The 23,509-nt window shown below is 44.4% G+C and overlaps 1 protein-coding gene across 1 annotated transcript in view; it reads right to left on the bottom strand.

Moving 5' to 3' along the window:
- The window catches only part of FYCO1 (FYVE and coiled-coil domain autophagy adaptor 1), a 75,183-nt gene that overhangs the window by 50,063 nt on the left and 1,611 nt on the right, over positions 1-23,509 (bottom strand). Inside the window, exons 2-6 of the mRNA XM_032161810.2 lie at positions 14,141-14,307; positions 10,869-10,975; positions 9,010-9,135; positions 4,495-4,601; positions 2,337-2,480 (exon numbers count right to left, since the gene is read on the bottom strand). Of these exons, the coding sequence (XP_032017701.1) occupies positions 2,337-2,480; positions 4,495-4,601; positions 9,010-9,135; positions 10,869-10,975; positions 14,141-14,195 (539 nt within the window). The 5' untranslated portion in view covers positions 14,196-14,307. The remainder of the gene's footprint in view (positions 1-2,336; positions 2,481-4,494; positions 4,602-9,009; positions 9,136-10,868; positions 10,976-14,140; positions 14,308-23,509) is intronic.

The following is a 23,509-nucleotide window of genomic DNA, read 5'->3' as shown; positions in this document are numbered from 1 at the left end:
ACAGAACTCCATGTATAAACAGATACAAAATTTAAAAACAAGGCAGAATGAAAAAAGCAGGTTGCAAAGGATAGCTATCACATGATTTGACATGTGTAAAATTTTAAAACATTTACAAAATAAAACTATATATATACACATATATAAAATATTTACAAATACACAAGTAATAATGAAAGCATAACATCTGGGAATGAAATGCATTGATTACATGATTACTTCTGAAAGGGGAACAAAGGAGAAAGGATGGCAATGGGGTGGGGCTTTAGCTGATCTATAATATTTTATTTCTTAAAAAACGTATCAGACGTAACCAAACCTCCCAACAAGAGCCAGCTTGAAGGGGGCTCCCCACTGGGGTAATTGGATAAATGGGATAATTTAAGCTTCAAAATAAATAATGACAGTGACAGAATGAAACCTATTGAATAAAATAAGAATCCATGAGTCAATACTGCTATGAATGAATAAATGGGGAAAAAGAAAAGATCTTCCTTACAATAGAATGCCAACTAATAATGTAAAAGAAATAATGGAGTTAGAAAATCACTCTGGTAATGATGATGGTAATAACTGCTTCAGGCAAGAATGATCAAATGGTATTAAAACTAATACAGGACAGATTTAAGAGAAAAAAGGATAATAATGTAATTTCAACATGTCTTCCCATAAGATATATACTCATTACAAAGGAAGAAATAGTAACTTTTGAAGAAACTTGGCAAGCACTGCCTTACCCAAATGACCAGGGTTAACCTCATTAGTAATGAAACGAATCAACACTGTGTGCCTCCAGATACAGTGTGCTGACAAGGACACAACAGTTAAGGTATTCCTGCCAAAAACACTTAACCTAAATCCAATAATGAGGAAACATCAGACAAACTCAAATTAAGGAACATCTTACAAAATAACTGGCCTGTATTTTTCAAAAATATCAATGTTATGAAAGACAAAGACTGAAAAACTATTCAAAATTAAAGTGGACTAGAGAGGCATAGCAATTAATGAATTAACAATTAATATGTGATCTGGGATTGGATCTTAGATTATGAGAGACATTATTGAGATAATTTGTAAAATTTAAATGAGATCTGTAGATTAGATACCAGTATTGTATCAATGCTAATTTTCTGATTTTAATAACTGTACTGAGTTATATAACAGGATGTCCTTGATTTTAGAAAATACATAATTAAGTACTTAAGAGAAAAGAGGATCAAGTCTGTAATGTACTCTCAAAAGGCTTAGGAAATAAATCAACATGTAAATAGAAAAAATGATGAACAATTATAGTAAAATATCGATAACTAGGGAATCAAGGTGAAGGATAGATGAATACTTTGTACTATTTTTGCAACTTTTCTGTAATTCTGAAATTATTTCAAAATAAAAAAGTTTTAAAAAGAATATCTGGGCCAGGCGTGGTGGCTCACACCTGTAATCCCAGCAGTTTGGAAGGCCAAGATAGGAGGATTGCTTGAGCCCAGGAGTTCAAACCAGCCTGGGAAAGATGGCAAGACTCCGTCCCTACAAAAAATAAAAATAAAAAAAGGACATCTGAATATGGCAAAATTAAATCCTAGTGGTTCGCATGTGACTATCATATTCACCACTTTTCTCCATATGTGAAGTATTTCCTAACAAAAAATATGAATGTTAAATTTTAAAAGCCTTATAAACAGAAAGCAAAGCAAAACAAAACAAAGAACACTGGATTTGATTTTAACCCAAGTCAGGTGTCTCAGGCCTGCTGCCCACCAGCTGGGTGACTTTGTCAAGTCCCCTGATCCTCTGAGCCTGTTCCTCACACCTCCTTCCTGGAGCTCATGTAAGGACTCTGGTGGTATGTGAGTGCCACACTGGTGTAAGATATGGCTGGCTTGATGGCCTCAGTAAAGAAAAAAAGAAGAAACAAAAATGCAGCAACCTTTCCTGCAACCCTTATGTGGACGAGCTGTGGCTTTCACTTCCTCTCCTACTGCTTAAGAGCCTTCTGTAATAACTCCATAAGAACAGGCACAGGAAAAAGCCCACTCCTCCCCCAGTGCCCATAACAACAAGTGCCTTAAAAAAATTTTTAAAGCCTTGGCTTTTGCAATACACATCTCCACTGACTCATGTCCTGGCCAGTTAAGTTGGTTTAAGGTTGGAGCCTTCAGATGTTATTGTTAGTCATGATTCAACAAAGTCTGTAAAAGGAGCTGGAATAAGAGTTGAACAGGTTTGTGTAATTTACTGAACAAGCAAAATTGCTTTGAGTAGACTGGTGGCAATCTTCAAAACTTCAAATGTCTCTTTTCCTGTTTTTTAAACCAAGCAATCCTTCAAAGTACCTGGCAAATGTTGGCCAGGCAGCATCCAAGTCATAGCCCCTCGACGCCAGGTCAAACTGAACCTCAGTCAGCTCATAGAGTTGGCCCACAATGTCCGAGCTCAGCTTTGGCTGCAGAAAGGGGCTTCTTGCATAGTACCAGTCACTGCAGAAAAACAATTATAAGAGTAATAAAGATAAAGAAAGTGTGAATTTAATCAGTCCTCCCACTGTGGCTCTGCCTCATCGAATTCCAACTCAGGTTACTAAATTAAAAGACACAGGCACACAAACAAATTTCATTTTCATGGTAGAAGAACATAACTCTCAAATAAGCTTGCTCTTCTTCAAAGAAATTACTGCAATGATCTGGATGCTTATTCATTTATTATGTATATCATATCTACTTCTCAAAAAGGATATGGGAACCTTAAACATCAATCATTTGCCAAGAAAGGGCAATTGTAGGAGAAAGAAAACTTCTTTTTTGAAAGATTACTTTCTATTCCATTTTCAGAACTCAATATGGGACACTAAACTCACTGCTAATTTCTGTCCAGATACCAATTTAAAAGCCAAGGAACAAACTATTCAGAAATGGTTCAGCACCATAAGACAGGGTCAGAAAAAATAAAATAAATGTTATCTGCATTTTGAGGTAGTGGTTGTTTCATTTCAGGCAAAGTAACAAGAATTTTAAAAAGATGCATCAGAACACAGTTGCTCATGCCTGTAATCCCAACACTTTGGGAAGCTGAGGCAGGAGGATAGCTTGAACCCAGGAGTTCGAGGCCAGAGTGGGCAACATGGCAAGATCCCATCTCTACCAAACAAACCAAGCTGAGCATGGTGGCATGTACCTGTAGTCCCAGCTTCTCAAGAGGCTGAGGCAGGAGGATTGCTTGAACCCAGGAGGTAGAGGCCACAGTGAGCCATGATCGTGCCACTGCACTCCAGCCTGTGTGACAGGTTAAGACTACCCTAACCCCCTACCCCAACCCCCGCCCAAAATGAAAAAGATGGCTGGGCATAGTGGCTCACATCTGTAATCCTAGCACTTTGGGAGGCCTAAGCAGGGGGTTCATTTGAGCCCAGGCATTTGAGGCCAGGCTGGGCAACATAGTGAGACCCTGTCTATATAAAAAGTAAAAAATTAGCCAGACACAGTGGTAAATGCCTATCCAGCTACTCGAAGGCTGAGGTAAGAAGATCACTTGAGCCCAGCAGCTTGAGGTTACAGTGTGCTGCACTCCCGCATGGGCAAAAATGTGGGACATTATTGTCTGTGAACTGTGATTAAGTCAAGCTGTTGATGACGATCTTCACCAAACATCTAAAACAAAATAACCTTCAAATCAAATATGCAAACTTCTTCAGCTCACATCAATTCACAAGGCCTGTCACATGCATGAGAAATACGAGTACATCTCTATGCAAATCAATCTTTAAGGTGACATAAGGTTTAAGGAAACAAAAGGTTTTCCCTTTGTAGTTTTTTTAGATTCAAAAACTTTTGAATACTCCAAAAGGAAAGGGGCCAGTCAAGAGATGCTGGAAAACACAAAGAGGTTTAGTTGACTGGTACCTGATTTGCAGCTTCTAAGCTGACACCCATTCTCCCCTTTATAGACTCAATCCCTGCCTCTCTCCTCCCTTCTCTCTTCCCTTTTGAGGCTTCGGCACTACCCGCACAAAGGCTGACTGCACACCTGACCTGAGCTCTGCAGTGGCTCCCAGTCCTGGCTGCCCACCACAGTCTCCAGTGTGTTCACTCAGTATGCCAGGTGAGGACCCAGGCTCAGTAGTGTTAAAAACCCCACAGGTGATTCTGCTGAGAGGCCAAGGCTGTAACCTGTCTGTCCAGTAGTGCTGGCAGCAAGGACATGCCATCCACCGGGGAAAATGCCTGGTATCGGGAGTTAAGAAGCAACGGGTGAGGCCTGGAGAAAAGCATTAAGCCCCTCTGAGCCTCACTGACCTATAAAAACTCAGTGCTACTTGCCCACATGTGTCAAGGACTTTAGGAGGAGGGGTGGAAGACAATGATAGATGTGGAAGGAGTCTGCAGTGTCATGGGGGACACAAATGAGCACTACTGTTGCAGTTGTCATTATTATTAATGAACTTTAGTTCATTTCTGCATGGGATGGTGCTAAACCCCAGCCCTGTCCTGTATTTACCTGGTCACTTTGGTGTTCATGAAGCACTGCTGTAAGGTGTCTGCCAACCTCTGGTGCACCAAGGAGTAGCGAATAAATGCTCTTCCTTTCCCCAAGGATGTTCGGAGCTGGAAAAAGCAGATTATATAGAGCCAAAGAGCTGTCAGCCTAACTCCAAATATAGACCTGGTCTCATAGATGGCTTGTGAAACACAGATACAGGGCAAAAAATGTCACCCAATTTTACCCTATACGTTGTCCTTCAAAGGACACAACACATTTGATACTCTCACTGCAGAGAGTAAGGCTTGAAGTGGGTGAACTACTTGCAGGCCTTCATCTGAGAATAATCTGCAGACTCCAGCAAACATATCATGGAAGATATATTAACAAGAGGCTACCAAACATCTGCGGATTCTATTGGAATGTCACTTTCCCTCCTCTGCTCTATCAGAATCTCTGGGTTTGGAGTCAGATAGGTACCAAATAAAACTCAGTTTTACATTAGAGTAAAACCTGGAAGTAGGTAAATGAAGGACTTCTCACATCAGAAGTCAGCTTGAGGAGGAAGAGATGGTCTCAGCTCAGCTAATGCTGGTTTGTTTTTAAGGTGTGTGGGAAACAGGTGCAGGAGAAGGGCCTAAAGGGCTTGGCAAAAACATGTGCAGAAGGAGGAAGAGAGGGACAAGGGCAGAGGTGCGTGAGTGCGGCCGTGTAACTGCCTCATCTGTGTTCCATGAAACCATCGGTAAAATCTACAAGTCTGCCAACGCTTTCCTGGTTGGATTTCCTGTTCTTTATCAGATATGCCAAATCACTACATTGAATCAGAAGGAGCCTAGGGGTGAGACCAGGGGTGTCTCTAGGCAGCCCAGTCACACCGGGCTAAGGATAAAATGGATATGGGTCTGTCTCACAACTTCGGCATGGATGGCATAGGAAGGCCCAGGTGCAGGCCTGTCTTGAAAACCTCTCCTCACAGAGCTTATACTTGAAATCCAATTCAGAGGAAGGAGAAGATGTGACTGTAACTGTTTGAGGCTTAAATTCACCACTCAAAAGCTTGTTGTGATGGAGATGGGATATGTTGGCCAGAGACTGTCATGAGGCTGCAAAGCAGGGCTCTGTCAGCTGGGAGCATACAATGGCCAAGGCGGATGGAACAAAAGGGACAGCCACAGAAGACACTTGGGCAAGTTTGCAAATTAGGATTCATATTCCTGATAGGTCAGCGCAGAAACTCAAGAAAATAGGCAGGAATTCAAAACCTCCTGACCTACCACATGTACCTGCTCTCTCAGGCTCTGGCTCTGGGTAGGGTAAGCTGGGACCAATACCCTCCCCACCCCTTCAAAGGTCAGAAATATTTACAGTGTGTATATGTGATGGGAGAAGGGGGAGCAGTGGTTTGCCAGAGGGTTCCTATACCTCATACTATTCAGATTTTAATTCCGACACTATATTGAGTCAGGAAATACTGGCATTAAATGCCAGTGCTTGAGGCTGTACCACATATTTCCTGATTCAGTGGGGTAAACATCCTGGTGTATAGCACCTTTTAGCTCAGAGCTATATTTCTTCTTACTGCTGACTCAAGGAAATGATACCATATGAAGTAGTTTTAAAAAACAAAAAGGTGTTAACTCTCTTTAACTACAGAAGCTGTAAGACATTTCCCCATGTGTGTTTTGGGTACAGCCAGGCCACCTGGAAGTGAAGGCAGACAGCAGCCTGGTTTATTGGCTTTATAAAAGCCACCATGACATGTCTGCAGATAGACGATCTCAGCAGATGCGAAGGGGAGAATCTTGATGGTATATCCTGTCTAAATCAGTTTTCCGCTGACGACTGAGGTGAGAACAAAGTGTTTAGTGGTGATAACCAGGAAATTCAGGCAGTTGGAAAGAGGTGAGCAAGGCACTGTGAAGTGAAGCGTGTCAATTATACAAACACACACCCTGCAGAATTTCATTAAGACCCTCACATCACAGCCCAGGTCTGTAAGCTCCCAAAGACAGGAACTTGTCCCTATTTTTGGCAAACTTACCATTATACTAGCCTTTAGAACATCAAAACTTTTTTAATGGCAAACATTTGAGGCTATACTTTTAATCAGGCCCATTAACTGAATTTTATATATATATATATAATTATATATATAAAGAGAACTATATATATATTATTTTTATATATATAATATTTTATAATTATATATTTATATAATATAATTATATATTATTTATAATTATATTATTATATATTTTTTATTTATATAATATAATATATATATAAAGAATTTTTTTAAAGTTTTTTTAGGGAAGGAAGGCCACCTCCTGGGTAGAAAAGGGACTGCCTGGCCAAGGTGAAAGGAGCCAATGATGGGATCCGATTTGTCAAGTCTATCTCAGAGGTAAGCTAAGCAAGTTACCTTACCTTGCTTCAACTTACCTCAGCTTCAACTTGTTGCCCAGGAGGGTGGCCTTTTTTATATATCTATATATAATTTTATATAGATATATAAAAGAACTAATATATATATATAAAAAGAGAACTATTTATTTTAAAAGGTATTTATTTTTAGGGGGAAGGGAACAATAGTTCCCTTGTACTGCAAATCAAAATGCTGCCTGGCCTTTTTATGTTTTGAGATTATGGATCCATTTTCATTACCTAATTCCTTAATTTTTTTTAGCTTTTAATCAGAACCCACATACACTATCCCGAGAAGCAATACAATGGCAGCAAAGGACAGAAAATCTGCAGGGTACATGAGAGCTGATTCTGCTTTAAACCAGGTCATTGTGCCATGAGCCCGACGATGAGCTACACCCTCATCACAGTGAAACACAGTCCAAGCTGAGCCCATACTGAATCTCCAGAAATGGTTTCTTACAACCTTCACCTATTTTAGCCTAAATAGCTGCCTCCTACCTCAAAGGGGTCTGAGGGGACCTATAAATGCTTCTTATCCATTAACTCTTACCCTCTCGGTTAAAGACCCAGATGGCTACTTGATTATTAAAATTAACCAAGTATCCAGCAACTCACGTAGCCTAGGGATGTTCCAAGCCATTCCAACCAATGATGCCCCAGAGAGCAGTCTTCAACCGAGATGAAACAACTGGACCCTATGGGAAGCAGAGCCTATGCCAGCCACTAAAACATCAACATTCATGCAAGCAAGGAATGTTTTTTGCTTCTAGAAAGTCAGTTTCCATGGCTTCAGACTGTCTAAAGATCTGTCTGCATTATGAGAAAAGAAGAAGAAACTAGGCAAAAAGTAGATGTGTTTTAGCAAGCATTTCATAATCCTGGGGAATGGGGATTCAAACTAAATTTATTTCCAGACTTCAGCTGACCAAAGTCATAAAGTTAAAGGCTTTAGTTGCTCTGATGCAGTGGCTGAAGAATGAAGACAGGAGAGTGACAAAGAGAACCCCTTCCACATTTATGATGCATTAAAATTAAAATACTGCTCTATCTCATGGACCCAAGTATCCCACCAGACCTCACAAGACTCATCCACACTAACATGGACATTAAAGAAACTCGCAGAACCAGCCCTTTAGAGCCAGGATCCTTCCTCATCGTCTCAGATGTCAGGGGGTGCAAATGGTGGGAAATGTCCAGCCATTGATGTCAGCGTATCTAACACCATCATTCTCTATAAGAAGAAAGTCATTTAGCTCCAGCTGGCGTGGTTGGTGAGGAGCCCTTCCCAGAATACCTAAGGCTGTGGTATTTGTGGGCAGCCAGCCAAGCAGCAGGTGTGTTGACTTTAAAGTGACTTCACACTTACTGAAAAGAAAGAAGAAATGTACAAACCTCCTGTCTCAAATATAGGGGTTTACCTGCTCCCTGATATGCAAAGTTCTGCACTCCTGGATGGAATAGGCTGACGAGAGAGAAGAAAGATTCTCTGGGGGTTGAGGGTGGAAAACAAACAGAGAGGAGAGTGTGAGTGTGTATGTGAAGTATGTGTGTGTGTTTGTTGTTCTGGAGTTTTGTAAAAGAGCAAAGCCATGGCATTTTGCTCTAGAGGGGCTCAGAATTGAAAGTAGAAAGTTGGCACATCACTATTTTAAGAAATGTCTCGAGATCCCACATCATTCTCATTTCAAATCTAAGTTTCCTGGGCAAAGTGTAGGGAAAGCAGCATAGCAAACTCTAAAGAATTTTATCTCAGAAAATTAGTTTTTTAAAAAAATGGAGCCATCCTACACTTTACACCTCAAGGGCTGCCATTAGCAGACTTACAATGTATGTGAACAGGCCACCTTGTTAAGTAACATGTGGGTTGTGGCCTAAGGTACATTCAGGACTCAGCATTCTTTCTCTTGGTAAACACTCACTGAAGTGGCTTCCCCAAGCTTGAGCCACTGCAACAATGGGCATTGAGTATACCTGGACTAGATTTCTTTACCACCCATAAACTCCCACTTCCTCATTTAGCTGTCTGCAGCAAAGGTCTCTGCAAGAGCTGCTTTAGGCAGGCAAAAGGAAAACACGAAGTTGTTGGCTGCTTGCTCAGCTTACCTCCGAGATAGACTTGACAAATCGGATCCCATCGTTGGCTCCTTTCACCTTGGCCAGGCAGGCACAGAAGTAATCCCAGTAGTCCTTCTTGTTGCCCAGGAGGGTGGCCTTCTCTTTCTGATCAAACTGGGTAGGGAAAGGGACAGGGAGAGGAGGTCCAAACCCACTGCTCTTCATCCCAGCATTTAAATGATAAATAATAACAATAGCTTCTTAGGTGCCAGCACTGGGTGAGGTCCTTTATTGGCATTATTTTTATTTATTGGCAAATCAAGGCGTGTTAATACCCTGTTCATACAGCTGGGTGGAAAACCACCAAAGGTGTTATTAACGGATGAGAAAGAAATACAAGAAAAGAGTCTTGGCCAGGTGCGGTGGCTCACGCTGGTAATCCAGCACTTTGGGAGGCTGAGGTGGGTGGATCACCTGAGGTCAGGGGTTCAAGACCAGCCTGGCCAACATGGTGAAACCCCATCTCTACTAAAAATACAAAAATTAGCTGGGTGTGGTGGCGGGCGCCTGTGATCCCAGCTACTGGAGAGGCTGAGGCAGGAGAATCACTTGAACCTGGGAGGCGGAGGTAGCAGTGAGCCAAGATTGCACCACTGCACGACAGCCTGGGCAACAAGAATGAAACTCTGTCTCCAAGGAAAAAAAAAAAGAAAAAGAGTCTTAAGGGCAATATGAAGAGTGTTAACTATGCTTCAACTTAGGGAAATAAGATAATGACCTTTTATCCCAGTTACTCAACACTTCAGTTTCAATATCGTTTTAATACACTTACGATAAATTTAAATAAATGTCAGCTCTGAGTCATTTCAAATCCAAAACCAAAATGGGCTTAATTGAAAAAAAGAAAGGCTCAAAAACATTTTTACAACGTTAAAGAACCAGCTGAAATGTCATGAGAGAGGCAAGCCCTTCAGCACGTTAGGGGCGTTTCCTCTAGTGGGCCCGCATACTACGTGCTTTGGTGGGATGTGACGTTGCAAAATAATGGTGTTCACAATGATACAGGTATGTCTTTCTGTAACATTTTATAGCATTTTTTTTCTGATTACAGAAGCAAAATATGCATATGTTATTAGGATATCTAGATAAAACAAAACACAAAAATAGAAAAAAATTTAACACCTAATACCAGTACCCTAAAATAACTTTTAGAGCATTTCTTTCCTGACTATTTTAGTTGCATGCATTTTTCCACATCTGCAGTGTTTTTTACATCAGTACTTTTTGGGCTAAGCAGGGATAAGAGTTATACCATCAATATGTTAAAAGAAAATATTCTAGGCTGACCCCAAAGATTCTGATTCAGTAGGTGGGGGTGGGAGCCAAGAATATACTACAAATAAGCTCCCAGAAGATGCTGATGCTGCTGGTCTATGGACTGCACATTGAGTAGCAAAGCTCTAAAACAGAAGCCCATGGATAATCTTTAGAGGGTCCACACACTCTTAGAATCTGCCTGCAAAAATGCGTGATTGTGTGTATACATACACGAATGTCTTTTTGGGAAGAGTCTATAGCTTTCACTAAACTCCCAAAGGGGTATGTAACTGTCCCAAAGTTAAGATCCTTGCCATACAGTAACCTTCTGACCTACCTTATAATGACCTAAATCTCTAAAGGATGTTCTTGATTCTCAAAGCCATCCTAAGGGGCAACATTGCAATTCCCCAAAGGATCACACTTGGAGGATTGAGCTGGCACTGGGGACTGCTCTGACCTTCAATCTAACCACGAGGGCCTACTGGCTCCCTGGGCTTTCTGAACCATATCTTGAATGCTGATGAGTCACCCAAGAGGGAGAAAAGAGATATCAGTGCAAAAATCAACACATTACAGGCGTCACTTACTTGCAGGAGATACTCAAGTTTATAAGAAAATTTATGCAAGCTGGTGCTGTCATCCGTGATGGGTTCCCCTGCTTCCTGAAATTCTTTGCTTAGTTCTGTCACAGCATCTTTAAGACAACAAATAGGAACATGTAACCAGATAGTGACTAAACTCAGAGAGAGAAGCAGGAATAACCCAGGAAGCATGAGGAGCAAGTGGTCGGTGATACAAAGCACCTCTGAAACATAAAAGGGTATGTAAGTATCCATGAGATGTAACTCCAAGTCAGGGAGTGTTGAAATGTCCTGAGAGCCCACAGATACTTTACCATGCTTGTTGACTGGGCACATTTCTTGTTCACCCTTGTCTGTCCACCACCCAGGGCTAGTAATTTGCATATAGTAGCTGGACAACAAATGTTTGCTGTGTGGATGAATCATTCAGTCCCCGAATACTGACTTCCAGAAAGCTTTACCTTTATTCTAGCCGTATTTCAGGTTCTTCACTATAATCCTACTGCTCATTATAGGTAAGCGCAGGATCAGAATACCCAGTATGTGCAAATAATAGTAGTGATAATCACAATTCCAACAATGACAACCACACCTGCTTCTGTTAACTGAGTGTCCTTGAGGGGCTAGGCCTTTACATGTATTTCTCTCATTTAATATGGCATTGAGAGGCAGGGATTGCCTTATTTCGATGAATCTAAGATGCAATTAATTATAAGATACATTCCAGTTTCAAAGCTGTTAAAATGTCAAAAAAAAGTACAATTTAGAATCTATGAAGTCTGCTATGATTATCCCCATTTTGCAGATGAGGAGTGTAAAGAGAAATCAGAGCACTTGGCCAAAGATCATGGGTGGCAAACAGCAGAGCTGGAATAAGAATCCTGGTTTTCTCAAGAGCTAACTCCAGAGCCCACCTCTTAACTTCTAAGAGAATTCACCTCCCTGTGTAGAAAAGAGGAAAACCCACCTTTGACTCTCACTTATTGCCTCTGCTGTGGGACAGAGGGACTATTGAGACACTGGATTTGGTTTAGATCCTGGAAAACATTTCCCCAGAGGAGATGGTTGGGATGTGCTTGACAAAACTATCTGCTTCTCTGGCAATTCTTAAATTCCTAACCCCTGCTCCCAAGAACCATGGTTTGAAGCAGACCTTTCCAGGACTGAAGCCAAGCCTAAGATGGCTGAAAATGTAATCAACACTGACCCCTCAGGCAAAGATTAGCAAATAGTGGAGACAGGGTCTTGGGACTGATTCTTACAAGTGACTGTTGTCCAGCTGTACTTTGCTAGAAGTGTCTGCAATGGCTGGCACTGACAGCCAGTGAGCCAGGGGCCTGGGAGAGACAAAGAGCCTTCCTCCTCCACCCTCCTGCCTCCTCAGGCCAGGTAAACACTTGCAGCCTGATCTGGGAACTCCTGAAACTTTGAAGGAGTAGACTCTGGACACGAAATATGAAAATTTCAGCTCTAATCTCTGATACTCTAAGTAATATTAGCTTTGCAGGAATTACTATTTGATTCTTTCAATAATCTTGAGAAGTGGGTGTTATCATCAAACACACCTGGCACATGAAGGAAGCAACTGTGCATTGGAAAGGTGAAGGGACTTGTCCAACATTTTCCAGGGTTGAAAGAGAAGCCAGAAGCTGAGCACAACCCTGCCTGACTCCAAAGTCTTTGAAACTGCTGTCACCAAGAGGATAAGTGGGCTGCCCTGCAGAGGAGTGAAGGCTGTGTACCACACAAAGATGCCTCAATTAAGGACACTCCACTCTCATGGTAGATGCTGTAGATTTGTATGCTTATTAAGACATTTACCAACAGATGAAAGTGGAGGGTACTGAGAAAGTGGCACCTTTCAAGAATTCCCACCAAAGTGCTCTGTGGCCTATGTAAAGGACATTGAAATCAGCCCAGGATGTTGGGGGTGGCCAGACTCAGCTGGTACATGGGATAGACAATGGTCTAGATCAGAAGCTCTACCTGAGGGTCCCCTATTTCACCCTCTTCCCTCCCAATAAGGACCTCCAGGTCTCAAAGTTATCCTCAAGAACCAGATATTGAAACACAGCAAAGACTGCCTACTTTATGGAGAGACCTCTTAAGGCCAGTGGCAAACTCAGATTTGCAGAGACTGGCATTTCACTTTCTCTGCCTCTCTGTGTAGACTTAAAAAAGCATCTAAGGTCTTAGCTGAAAGTAGACTAGAGTGGTTAGGAGCATAAACTGGCGCCAGGCTGTTGGTATAGAGAGTGCCTGGTGCAAATGAAATGCCATGAAATTGTTAGCTGTCAGAGGCCCAAGGCATGGTAGACACAAGATTAAAAGCCTGAGAAAGTGTTTTTTATCTTGTTGACTTTGGAACTTCAGAATGAGAACTGCACTGTGGCCGTGCTAGGCCAATGGCTCCTGGTATGGGAGATAACTGCTTGTGGTGTCCAAGCAGTTAGGAGCCTGGGCCTTTAGTCTGTCAGGAAAGTGTCACAGCAGACTCTGCAGGCATGGAGGAAGTGGTCAGCTTCAGACTGTGTAGTATCAAGTGTCCTAGAGCTCTGAATAGCTTAAAGGTCAGCACTGGTGATGAGTGGGGATGGAAAACTTATAAAAATTCTGACCCCTGGGACAGCATCTGAAAGAGTGAAACTTGGAATTTGCAGCCAAAAAGAAAATAGTCCATTTCTCCTGAGTCTATCAAGCTTTATCTGCGCCTTCCTATGCCTTGCTTTTCTCCAGTGAGATAAGGGATACAAGTCATAGCCTCTCTCAGTGGACAATGCTGAGCTCAGGGAAGTCTGGGAGGCAGCAGGCCTGGACCTACAATGCATCCCAGGCAATGGGCCATCCGCCAGCCAGGACCCGGTGGGGCAGCAAAACAAGACAGGTCCTTCCTGCTCAGGGGGAGAAAGAACATTCTTTTCCAAAGAAGCCAACTTCATCAGAGCCCAGAAGTTTGGGATTTAGCCAAAGACTTAACAGGCAGCTTCAAAACACACACATGTGCACTAATGGAAATCAGACCCAGTCCCGGAGCTGGGTGTATGATTTTGTTTACGAACTGGCTTTACAGTCCTCTGAAAGGAAACCAGGCAAGCTTTCCAAGCCTTACACAAGGTGGATATTTGAGACCCAAATATTTCAATATGATGTGACCTGAGGACTCCAATTACTCGTTGTGTGAACAAAAATGAAAGGGTTGAATTTCAACTGGCAACAGCAAAAAGCCCTGCCACAAGTCCCTCAAAACCAAACTCAGTCTGCCCAGCAACCTACCATACCTTGCAAGTCTCGGATGATTCTCTGGAGCTGGCTCTCTGCACTGGTGGAGGCCATGGTGAGTTTGCCTTTCTTGTCCGTGTGTCTCCTGCCTGGGTCCAGAGGAAGGCTCAGAATTTCGGCCCTCGGTGGCTGTCTGCTCAGCAGTGGTCAGACTCCATGGTGGCACCTGCACAGAGGAAGGGGAGGCCATGGAGGAAGCAGACACAGACACAATTTAATGACAATATTAGAGAACTCTGCTCTGGGCGCAAAGGTCGCCCTGTCTGGGTGTATTCCCTCAACAGGAGGGCTTGACCTTTCTGTGTGGGCCTTGTTCTGTGGGCACTCTGGTTTGTTTCTGACACACTTATATTCAGACACAGTGACCTGGTTTGGGGTTAAACAAGAAATTAGATCAATCATATTGCAGCCTATTCTTTTTGAGCTCGCTTTCCATTCACCTTAGATAGGACTGCCTTACTTTCCTTTAAAAAGCCACCCAGTGGCTCTCTCCATCCCCTTATACCAAAGGCTACACAGAATCAGTACAGCCCAGCTTCAGACAGCTCTGCTAAGCCTAAGGATCCCCATCTCCCCCACACCCGGCCCCACACCCTCTCCACCTTTCTTTCTCTGAAGAATGGTCAGTCTCTAGCCAGGCAGTGCTAGTTGGGGGAGAGGATGAGGACACATACCCTCAGAACTTCTGGACCAAGGAAAGCCGGGCTTGCCTGGCAGGGTCCCCTTCGTCGGGAGGCTTGCAGCCTCCAGCTGCCCAGAGTCCAACTCAGCCTGGGTGTGCAGATGCTGCCTGGCCTTCTCTCCAGAGGCCTGCACAGCCCCTGTACCAGGCAATGGATGTGTCTCTATTTTTAAGTTTGGTTACAGTCCTCTCCCAGCTGGTGAGTCCTGAGTTATCAGCCCTACTTGGGCAGCTGTTGAAGTGATTTAACCGTAGGGCTGAAGGCCAACAGAAGTTAAAGAGATGTGAGCACATTGGAGAGAGGTCTGGACATGCATCTGGAGATCCTACGTCCTTTCAGAACCTCTCATTCTTCCCTTAGATATCCAGTGCAAAGTTGTAATGTTTGCTGGCAAAGTAGATAGCAAGACTAGAGTTGGCTGTGGCGGCAGCCAGCACTAAATGAGGGTCTATTGCGTGCAGGGCTCTGTTACGTGCTTTACACACATGATCACTTTTAATTCTCACAATCACCCTGGTGGAGCAGATAACATCATCCCTGTTTACAAAGGAGAAAATGATGCTCAGAGGAGTCATGTAACTTGTTTAAGGCCACGGGCCAGTAAGGCGAGGAATCACAGAGACTGAACTCTGGTCAGTCTGATTTCAAACCTGGTGGTTTTTCCAATAAGTCCTACTGACTTTTTAAGACTCAGCCACTGTCACTACAGCAAATGACCAACCACTTCCACCGGCTCGAGGTACTACCATGAACTCCAGCATCTCCCAAGTAATGTGAACACCCTGAGTGTTCTAACACATGCCACCTCTCACTCTCCCACTGCCACCTTGCCCTCATGGCTCCAGGAGTCCAGGCAAGCAGATCCTGGCATGGAAACCACCCCAGCCACAAGCTCCTCCAAATATTTACATAAGGATTCCTGCCTCTGCTGGAGGAGAGGGCCTATCGCAGGGCGGAGATAACTAGAGCCTATTTTTAACTAACTAGCCAATGTAGCTGTGACTCAGTGCAAACAAGGCCCAAAGAGGGCTTCTCTGGCTTAGGAGGAAGCAAACAGACACATGCCTGTACCACAGTCCCAGGAATTCATGAGTCCCAGAGAGAAGAGCTTCAGGGGAGCCACAGAGAACCCCCCAAACCTCCCAACAAGTGTTGGCACCCATCCATGAGGGACACCAAACTGAAGTTGGGAGTGCTTTATGAGAAGCCTGCCTGCCCATCCCAGGGTGTCTCTCCAGGTCACCAGCTGTACACAGGGCCTGAGCAGGGACCAGCCGGGGCCCTAGAGAGAGCCAGAGAGGATAAGGACCTCCACTATCAACACACAGCTGCCCCAGCACACTCCATCAAGTGTCTACTACATGCAGGCTAGGGATACAGAGGCACACAAGACACAGCCCAGCCCTGGAAGAGCCTGGCTACCCATCAAGGAGACAGATGGAAAAATACCACATATCCAGATACAGTGGAAGAGGCTCACGTAGAGATATGGATAAAAAGTCATGGGCACTCAGTACTGAGAAGATATGAACCATGGGCATACAAAACAACATGGAGGAATCTGAAATGCCCTGTGCTGAGTCAAAGAAGCCTCTCAAACCACCACAACTGTGCAATCCCATTTATCTGCTATTCTGGCAAAGGCAAATCATTAGGAGAGAAATCACATCAGTAGCTGCCAGGGTCTAGGGGAGAAGGGAGGGTCTGACTACAAAGGAGCACAGGAAAATATGGGGGGCAATTCTGTTTAGTGCCTTGATCACGGTGATGGTTACATGACTATATGTATTTGACAAACATATACTTGTCATAACTCATATAACTATAAATTATATCTCACAAAAAAGCAGCATTGGGATGAATTTATAAAAAAAAAATACAATGGGATCTGAGGAAAGGAAAATTTAATTCGGCTTGGGGAAGGGAGAGGTGCTAGACACTCTGTGATGGCCAGGCCTAAAAAGTGAACAGGCAGTCACTGGAGAGAGCCAAGAAGAAAAGGATGCTGGGACGGAGGCACACAAGAGTAAAGGCTGTTTCTCTAACTGCATTCCTCTTATTTGGCTGCTGCCAACACAGAGGAGTTTGCAGTGTCTGAGGGAAATAATCCTGGAGAAAGACGACTGGAGTGATCCTCTGTGAGTCTTTAAATGCAGCCCACTGGGTCTGTGTGTACACTTCTGACCATGTCTGTGGAGAGGGTGGAGCTCGGGAAGGAGGTGATAGCAACAACAGATCCTGAGTAGCTCATCCAGGCTGTGGCCAGGACAATGAAGGAACCGACCAGCTGGATTTTCTGGAAACCAGCCCTAACTGGAGTCTGGCACAAGGGAAACAATGTCTGCAAACCCAAACCAGTATCTTGGCATCATAAGCCTGAACACAAATGGCAACACACTCCTTTAAGACTTCTTGGTGCTTTGGTGACACTGCCCTTGTGTCAACTCAAGGCAGGAGACCTTCTCTGTCTGACCTTGGGAGTGTGCTCTTGGCTGGTGTCAAGTTCCCAGGTCGTGGGGTGAGCTGTTCCCAGCCACTCATTACACAAGCTGATTTTTCAAAGAGCCTGTGTCACCACCAGCGTAATGAGCCCTAAGAAACTGCCTGCCAGGCCTGTGGGGTGAGGTGGGCTTCCCCACTCTGGCTCTGGGTCATCACCTCACAGGGATTCAGGAAGCAAATCAGAGCTTCCATAGAGAACATGGTCACCATGGGGATGCTATTTTCAGGAGCTCAGCATCTTGCCCTCCTTGCTCCACCGTCTCGGTCTGAGGGCATTACTAACCAACAAAAGGCACAGAATGGGCACGATCACTCTCCAAACGTGGCCAACTTCCTTGTGTCTCTAGATAAGCTTGCCCTTTCATTGAAGGAATCGCAGACTCCTGGCATGAACCAGCCTGATCCTGACATCTACAATCCATTAGCAAATGGCTCTCCTAACTCAGGAGACACTCAAAGCTCTGTACACACTACCATGGCTGCCTCAGCACCGGCGTAAGGACTCCAGGACTCACACACCTCACAGGGCCCCCAGTGTGCCAGTCACCTCATAAACCCACAGTCCTTGTTGCACAACATGTAAAAACCTTCGTTGCTGTCTCTGACAGGCTCTTTCAAATATCAGAGAAATGCATTTTATAAAATCTTTGGAAGCATTGAATTTCCTTGCCAACAACTCAAAATTATGTTTAAGCCTATCCAAAATGTCTGAAAACATCCAATTTTCTGATAAAGAGGAAAAGGGACTCAATGCATTTTTTAAAATTCTTATTTTTCACTTGGTACTACTGTATGAGTTCCTAGTCATGACCTAGATATCATTTTAGAAGTAAAGGACCTTCTCTGACCTCCAAGTTTTTTCTATACCTGCCCAGATGCCCTAAATGCCTTAAACAATAGCAACAGCAATTTAGTCAAATTAAGATACAAAGATGCTGACTGACTCATGTAAACTTATTTATGCTATGGTGCAAGTGACTAATACTCATAATACTGCCCAGAAACTGGCTCAGACAGCATCTGAGTAGTCACACAAGGAAAGAAGAATCATCAGGGGAGGAGGTTGGAGGCGTGGAAGTCAACCTTTCTCCACCTTCAAAATTTTGCTCCCAACACAATAGCTAAGGGCTGACCCAGAGAGGACACCTTACAGTTGGATTCCTCCCCCAGTCCCAAATAAGGAGGAACCTACCAGTTGTAAAGTCTCCTCTGACCAAGAAAGAATATTAAGGACAAGGACAGTTAAAAAAGCAGAAAAGCCTTTCTGGAAGAGTCCATTGCCTAGGCCTGGTTCAGCACACCCAACGGCATCTATCTAGTTACCACCTACAGAAAGGGAGGCACTTGGCTGGTACCTGCAGCTTCGAAGGCCTGGAGGTCCTGCTGGCCCAGGGGCTGGAACAATCAGTGGGCAGGCAGACTGCCCTTCCCAGAGCTTCAAGAGGGTGGCTAGGAGAGTGCTCCAAAGTTTGCCAGAGGCCAGCTCAGAGGCAGGCATTTCAGCACATGTGAACAAAGACTCATTAGGTGACCCAACCCCTTGGACCTATGATTAAAGTGTTAATCCACTGCATGCCTGGGTCATCTTTCCCAAACACTCCTTCTTGCTTGTCATCTTCTCTCTTTCTTAAAGGGAATGAGAACTTGAGGCTTTGCCATGGCTTCTTGAACCTTCTCTTGGTCCCCTCCCCTCCACCAACAATAGCAGTTTCCTTGGTTGCTCTCCCAGAACACATACAAAACAGCCCCTATTCCAGTCCATGGACCCCAGAGAGCAGGACTTAGAGGGCTCTGAGGGGTTGCTTTTGGATCTGGGGAAGCCAAATCTTTTTTTTAGTGAGGTGGGCAGTTGCTCAAGGGAGGAGCCACACCTCTGTACTTGAGGCTGTGGGGCTGAGAAAATATCCAAGAGGTGACAATGACAGGCATGAGAATCTGGACAATCTCTGGAACAACTGCATCAATAATTGAGAACTCAACTGGTGCATCCACTCCTGCTCCAAAGAATACAGGCCCAACCTAGGTGGGGAAAAACTACAGATCTCCAAAATTACATGCTCTGGGACCTCTCCTGACCGAAGTGTCAAGGGGGCCAATCCAGCTAGTTATAAACTAAGAACTGAATCTCTGATAGAATATGACATAGCCACAAAACCCGGCCTTGAGGAAGCAGCAGGCAACTTCTGTGTGCTAACAAACTGCCAGCCAGGTAAAAGGTATTTTTTGGCAGCACGATTAAGAGGCAAGCCTGAACCAGGAGCCAGGGCTATAGCTGTGAAAAGGGGCAGTGGGTGGAGCTCTGACCTTTAAGGAACTCAGGCTCGCAGGAGAAATAGATAACATATACCCCAATAAAAACTAGTAAGAAGGAGCACTTGAGGCCTGGTAAGTGCTTTGATAAGAACAAGTGAACATACAAGGTACCACACTGTACTCCGCTCATGATTCTCAGCCCTCACTGCAGAGTCTCACATTATGCTTCTGTGGCTTCTGGGGCCATTTGTCACAATGGTAATTCTTTGTTGAATCTCTATTCTTTCCACTTGTGTGTAAACTTCATTGCTGTTCACGATTTCCCCTAGCACAGTTCTGGCACATGGAGAGCCCTCAATAAATTACTGCTGAATGAATGAATGAATTAGACAAAACAAAACACATAGATCCTTGCTCCACCAACCAAACTAAACTTTGAGGCATAGAAATGTACCAAGATGCAAATACTACTAATCTTTCAATGGTGGCAACATGAGCACTTTTTTTTTGAGATGGAGTCTCGCTCTGTTGCCAGGCTGGAGTGCAGTGGCGTGATCTCGGCTCAACTGCAACCTCCCCCTCCCAGGTTCAAGTGATTTCCCCTGCCTCAGCCTCCTGAGTAGCTGAGACTACAGGTGCACGCCACCACGACTGGCAATTTTTTTTTTAATGTATTTTAGTAGAGACGGGGTTTCACCATGTTGGCTGGGATGGTCTCGATCTCCTGACCTCGTGATCCACCCGCCTCGGCCTCCCAAAGTGCTGGGATTACAGGCACGAGCCACTGAGCCCGGCCATCACAAGCACATTTTTTAAAAAAATTCTATTTCTCGGATTTTTCAATTTTCCTTTATTAAGCATAAATTACTTGTATGTTGACTAAAATAATGCACTTAAAACACCATGTAGAAATTGTGAACATTATGTTGTAATTATTGTAAAAATATTGTGAGCTATTATTCCCAGAGTGAATAGAATAATATAATTCAGGGACAGATGAAGTGTGTCTACTCCAAACTGCCTACCTAGCCTCTCTTTATAAACGGACCTCTGGTGTCCTGAGAGCTCAGGTGACTGCTGTCAGACGGGTACAAATCTCTTAACCCAGCTTGTGAGGCCCTTTACAGATGGGCTGCCTGACCTCGATAGGGATAGGCCCATCTTCTTGTCCCTCCTCCTTCCCTTTCTCCCCTCTGCCTATGTTCAAGCCTCCCTGAGATGCCCTTCTGTGGCTGGGCCCTGCCTCCGGGGTTTGGATGCTCTGCTCCCTCTGCCAGGGCCATGCCCTGCCCAGCTCATGCTCCCTACACCTTCCTCTGGCCAGCTGCTCCAGTCTCTCTGGGTTTGGTGTGGACAGGAGGAAGTGTGAACCACAGTTCGGTTCCCGAGGAAGCCTTACGCACAGGCTCCTTCACCCCATCCTTGAAAATGAAAAGCACCGCCACCCTCACAAACAACCCTGCTAACCCAAACCTCCTGTCAGGGGGTGAATTGTGCACCCCACCCCATCACATTCCGATGCTGAAGCCCTAACCCTCATACCTCAGAATGTGACTGTTTGAAGACAGGGCCTTTGAAGAGGTAATGAAGATTAAATGAGGCCATGAGAGTGGGCCCAAATCCAACTGGACTGGTGAGTTTATAAGGGGAATTCTGGACACACACAAGAGATACCAGGGATGCAGGAGCACAGAGGAAAAGCCGTGTGAGGCCACGGCAAGAAGGTGGCTGTCTGAGAGCCAAGCAGAGAGGCCTCAGGAGAAGCCAACCTGCCAATGGCTTGATCTGGGACTTCCAGCCTCCAGAACTGTGAGAAAGTACATTTCTGTTGCTTAAGCCGCTCAGTCTCTGTGGTATTTTGTTATGGCAGCCCTAGCACAAACACACCTCCCAAGGCCCTTGTTACTCCATTCCTGAAAGTGTGCATCTGACACCATCAACAAGACAACCTGGGGAGGGGAGGTGCTGGTGGGCCTAGATTCTGTTGCACTTCTTGGGGAGAAGCATGACAACAGCAGTGCCAGCCTGCGTGCAGAGAGGCAGGGGGGTGGGGCCATGCCGCAGATGGGAGGGGCAAGCAGGACCCAGGATGGCTCTGAAGCTGGAGTTGGAGCAATGAGCAAGATATTTTCTTCTCTCTTACCAGTGGTAGCCAAGTTTTGTCAAATTGGACCCTATTTAGATTTTGGAATCAGACTAGTTACGTGAACTTTCCATTATGTATTATGCAACAAATAATGCAACAAAGATCATGCCGTGGTTGGGTGAGATCTAAGGTATATTTAGCTTACTCAACTATTTTTAGGCACTCTCTGTCCTGGGGAAGTCATTTGACCTCTTCCTACCTTTCTTTTTTCAGATGCAATGTTGAGAGGTAAACTTCCTTCATGTGAATTAATTAAGAATCACAACCCTTGAAGGAGGTGGGAAAGGAGCGTAACAGACATTCTCAGTGGCTAAGTCTTCTAAGTGTCCCCTCCCTGCTCCTGACCAAGTCTACAGATACCCTGGAAAAAGCATCTGGGGCTGCAGAGTCAACTTCAGGAAATTCCTTCCAGCTCCATTTTAAACCACTGTTTCTGATTCGGCTGTCCAGCCCTATCCTGGACTTCACATAGGGATTCTTCTCTTGGCCTTGCCCCCTGCATGCTAATGGTTTTCTTGGGATGCTCTTTTGGTCCAAGCTTTTATTCTGTATGCTAAGGACTTCCCCTAACTCGGGTTCCTGGGACTGGCCTAGGGTACAGTACTCTAGATTTCTGAGGTAGTTGGCCAGATCAGCCCTTGGGTCCCAGCCACAGGGCCACAATACTATACCCAAACCACAGATTCTCCTTAAGTCTTTCATCAGAACCACACTGATGTACACATCCTCCAAATGGCATCCGGCCTAATAAGAAACAGGCCCTTGTTGCCTTTCAAATGCCACAGAGACCCAAGTGAACAGGAAGGACCACTAGAGGTTACTAAAACCAACAGGCTGACTGGCTCCAATGTGAGAAAAGGGATAAAACTGCTCTTGTCCAACTGAGCACAGCTTCTGCCATCCTCCTCTTCTCAAAGACATGGGGCCCATTTGCTCCAAAGCAATGGCTCTTATTATGGGGGTAGTACAGATATTTCAGCCATTTTTGTGATGTATCAACGAACAGCAAGAAGGTAAACAGTAGTTCCATAGGTAGAACCACAGAAACATTCCAATTCCCACCCTATTGATTTATTTAATTGCTCAGATAGAGGCTCTTATACCAATAAAGAGTTCTTATTTTCTTGAAACTGGCATTGAGATCACAAACAAAATACTGTTTATCTTTTGACTAAGACAAGAACATGGCAGTCACGACGTGAGCAGATGTTGCCCTGATCATAATGGACTCATCTGTGCTCACAAGTTGCCTCTGTAATCACAGGCACCAGTTAATGACCCTTACCTGCTGCCTAGGGCCGCTTGCAGTGAACGTGGCTCCTAACTCTGGGTGCCTACCGGTGATTTCCACCATAAGACCACAGCTAGACAACACACTTCCTCTGCCTCATGTTTAAAGACATTCTAGTCTTGAGTCACCAAAGCTGTGTCTTTGGAATCTTCAGTAAACAAAAGTTACCTATCAGCTAAACATTTCCCCTAAAGGGAAGCAGGGTGGGTGGGGGTGAGGGGGCTGCCATTTCTTGCGTACCTACTTTGTATTCTTGAGTCAGCAGCCCACAGCCTCGGTGACCAATATGGGTCAAAGCTACTGCTGCTCTGATCTTGCTCTGTTATGGGTGATTCCTCTCATCACAAACATCTATGGGGGCCATCCCCCTCAGAAAGGACCAGGTTAAAAACTTGGCTCCTGAAATTATACTGGTACTCCAAACCCAGCCCCAAGGGGCAAAGGTCATCCAAACAACAGCTAAAGGATCACTGCCTGAGACTGTTACAATCTC

Source organism: Hylobates moloch, unplaced genomic scaffold (genome assembly GCF_009828535.3).
Source record: "Hylobates moloch isolate HMO894 unplaced genomic scaffold, HMol_V3 SCAFFOLD_8, whole genome shotgun sequence".
Taxonomy (NCBI): Eukaryota; Metazoa; Chordata; class Mammalia; order Primates; family Hylobatidae; genus Hylobates; species Hylobates moloch.
This window is presented reverse-complemented; position numbering and strand designations above follow the sequence as displayed.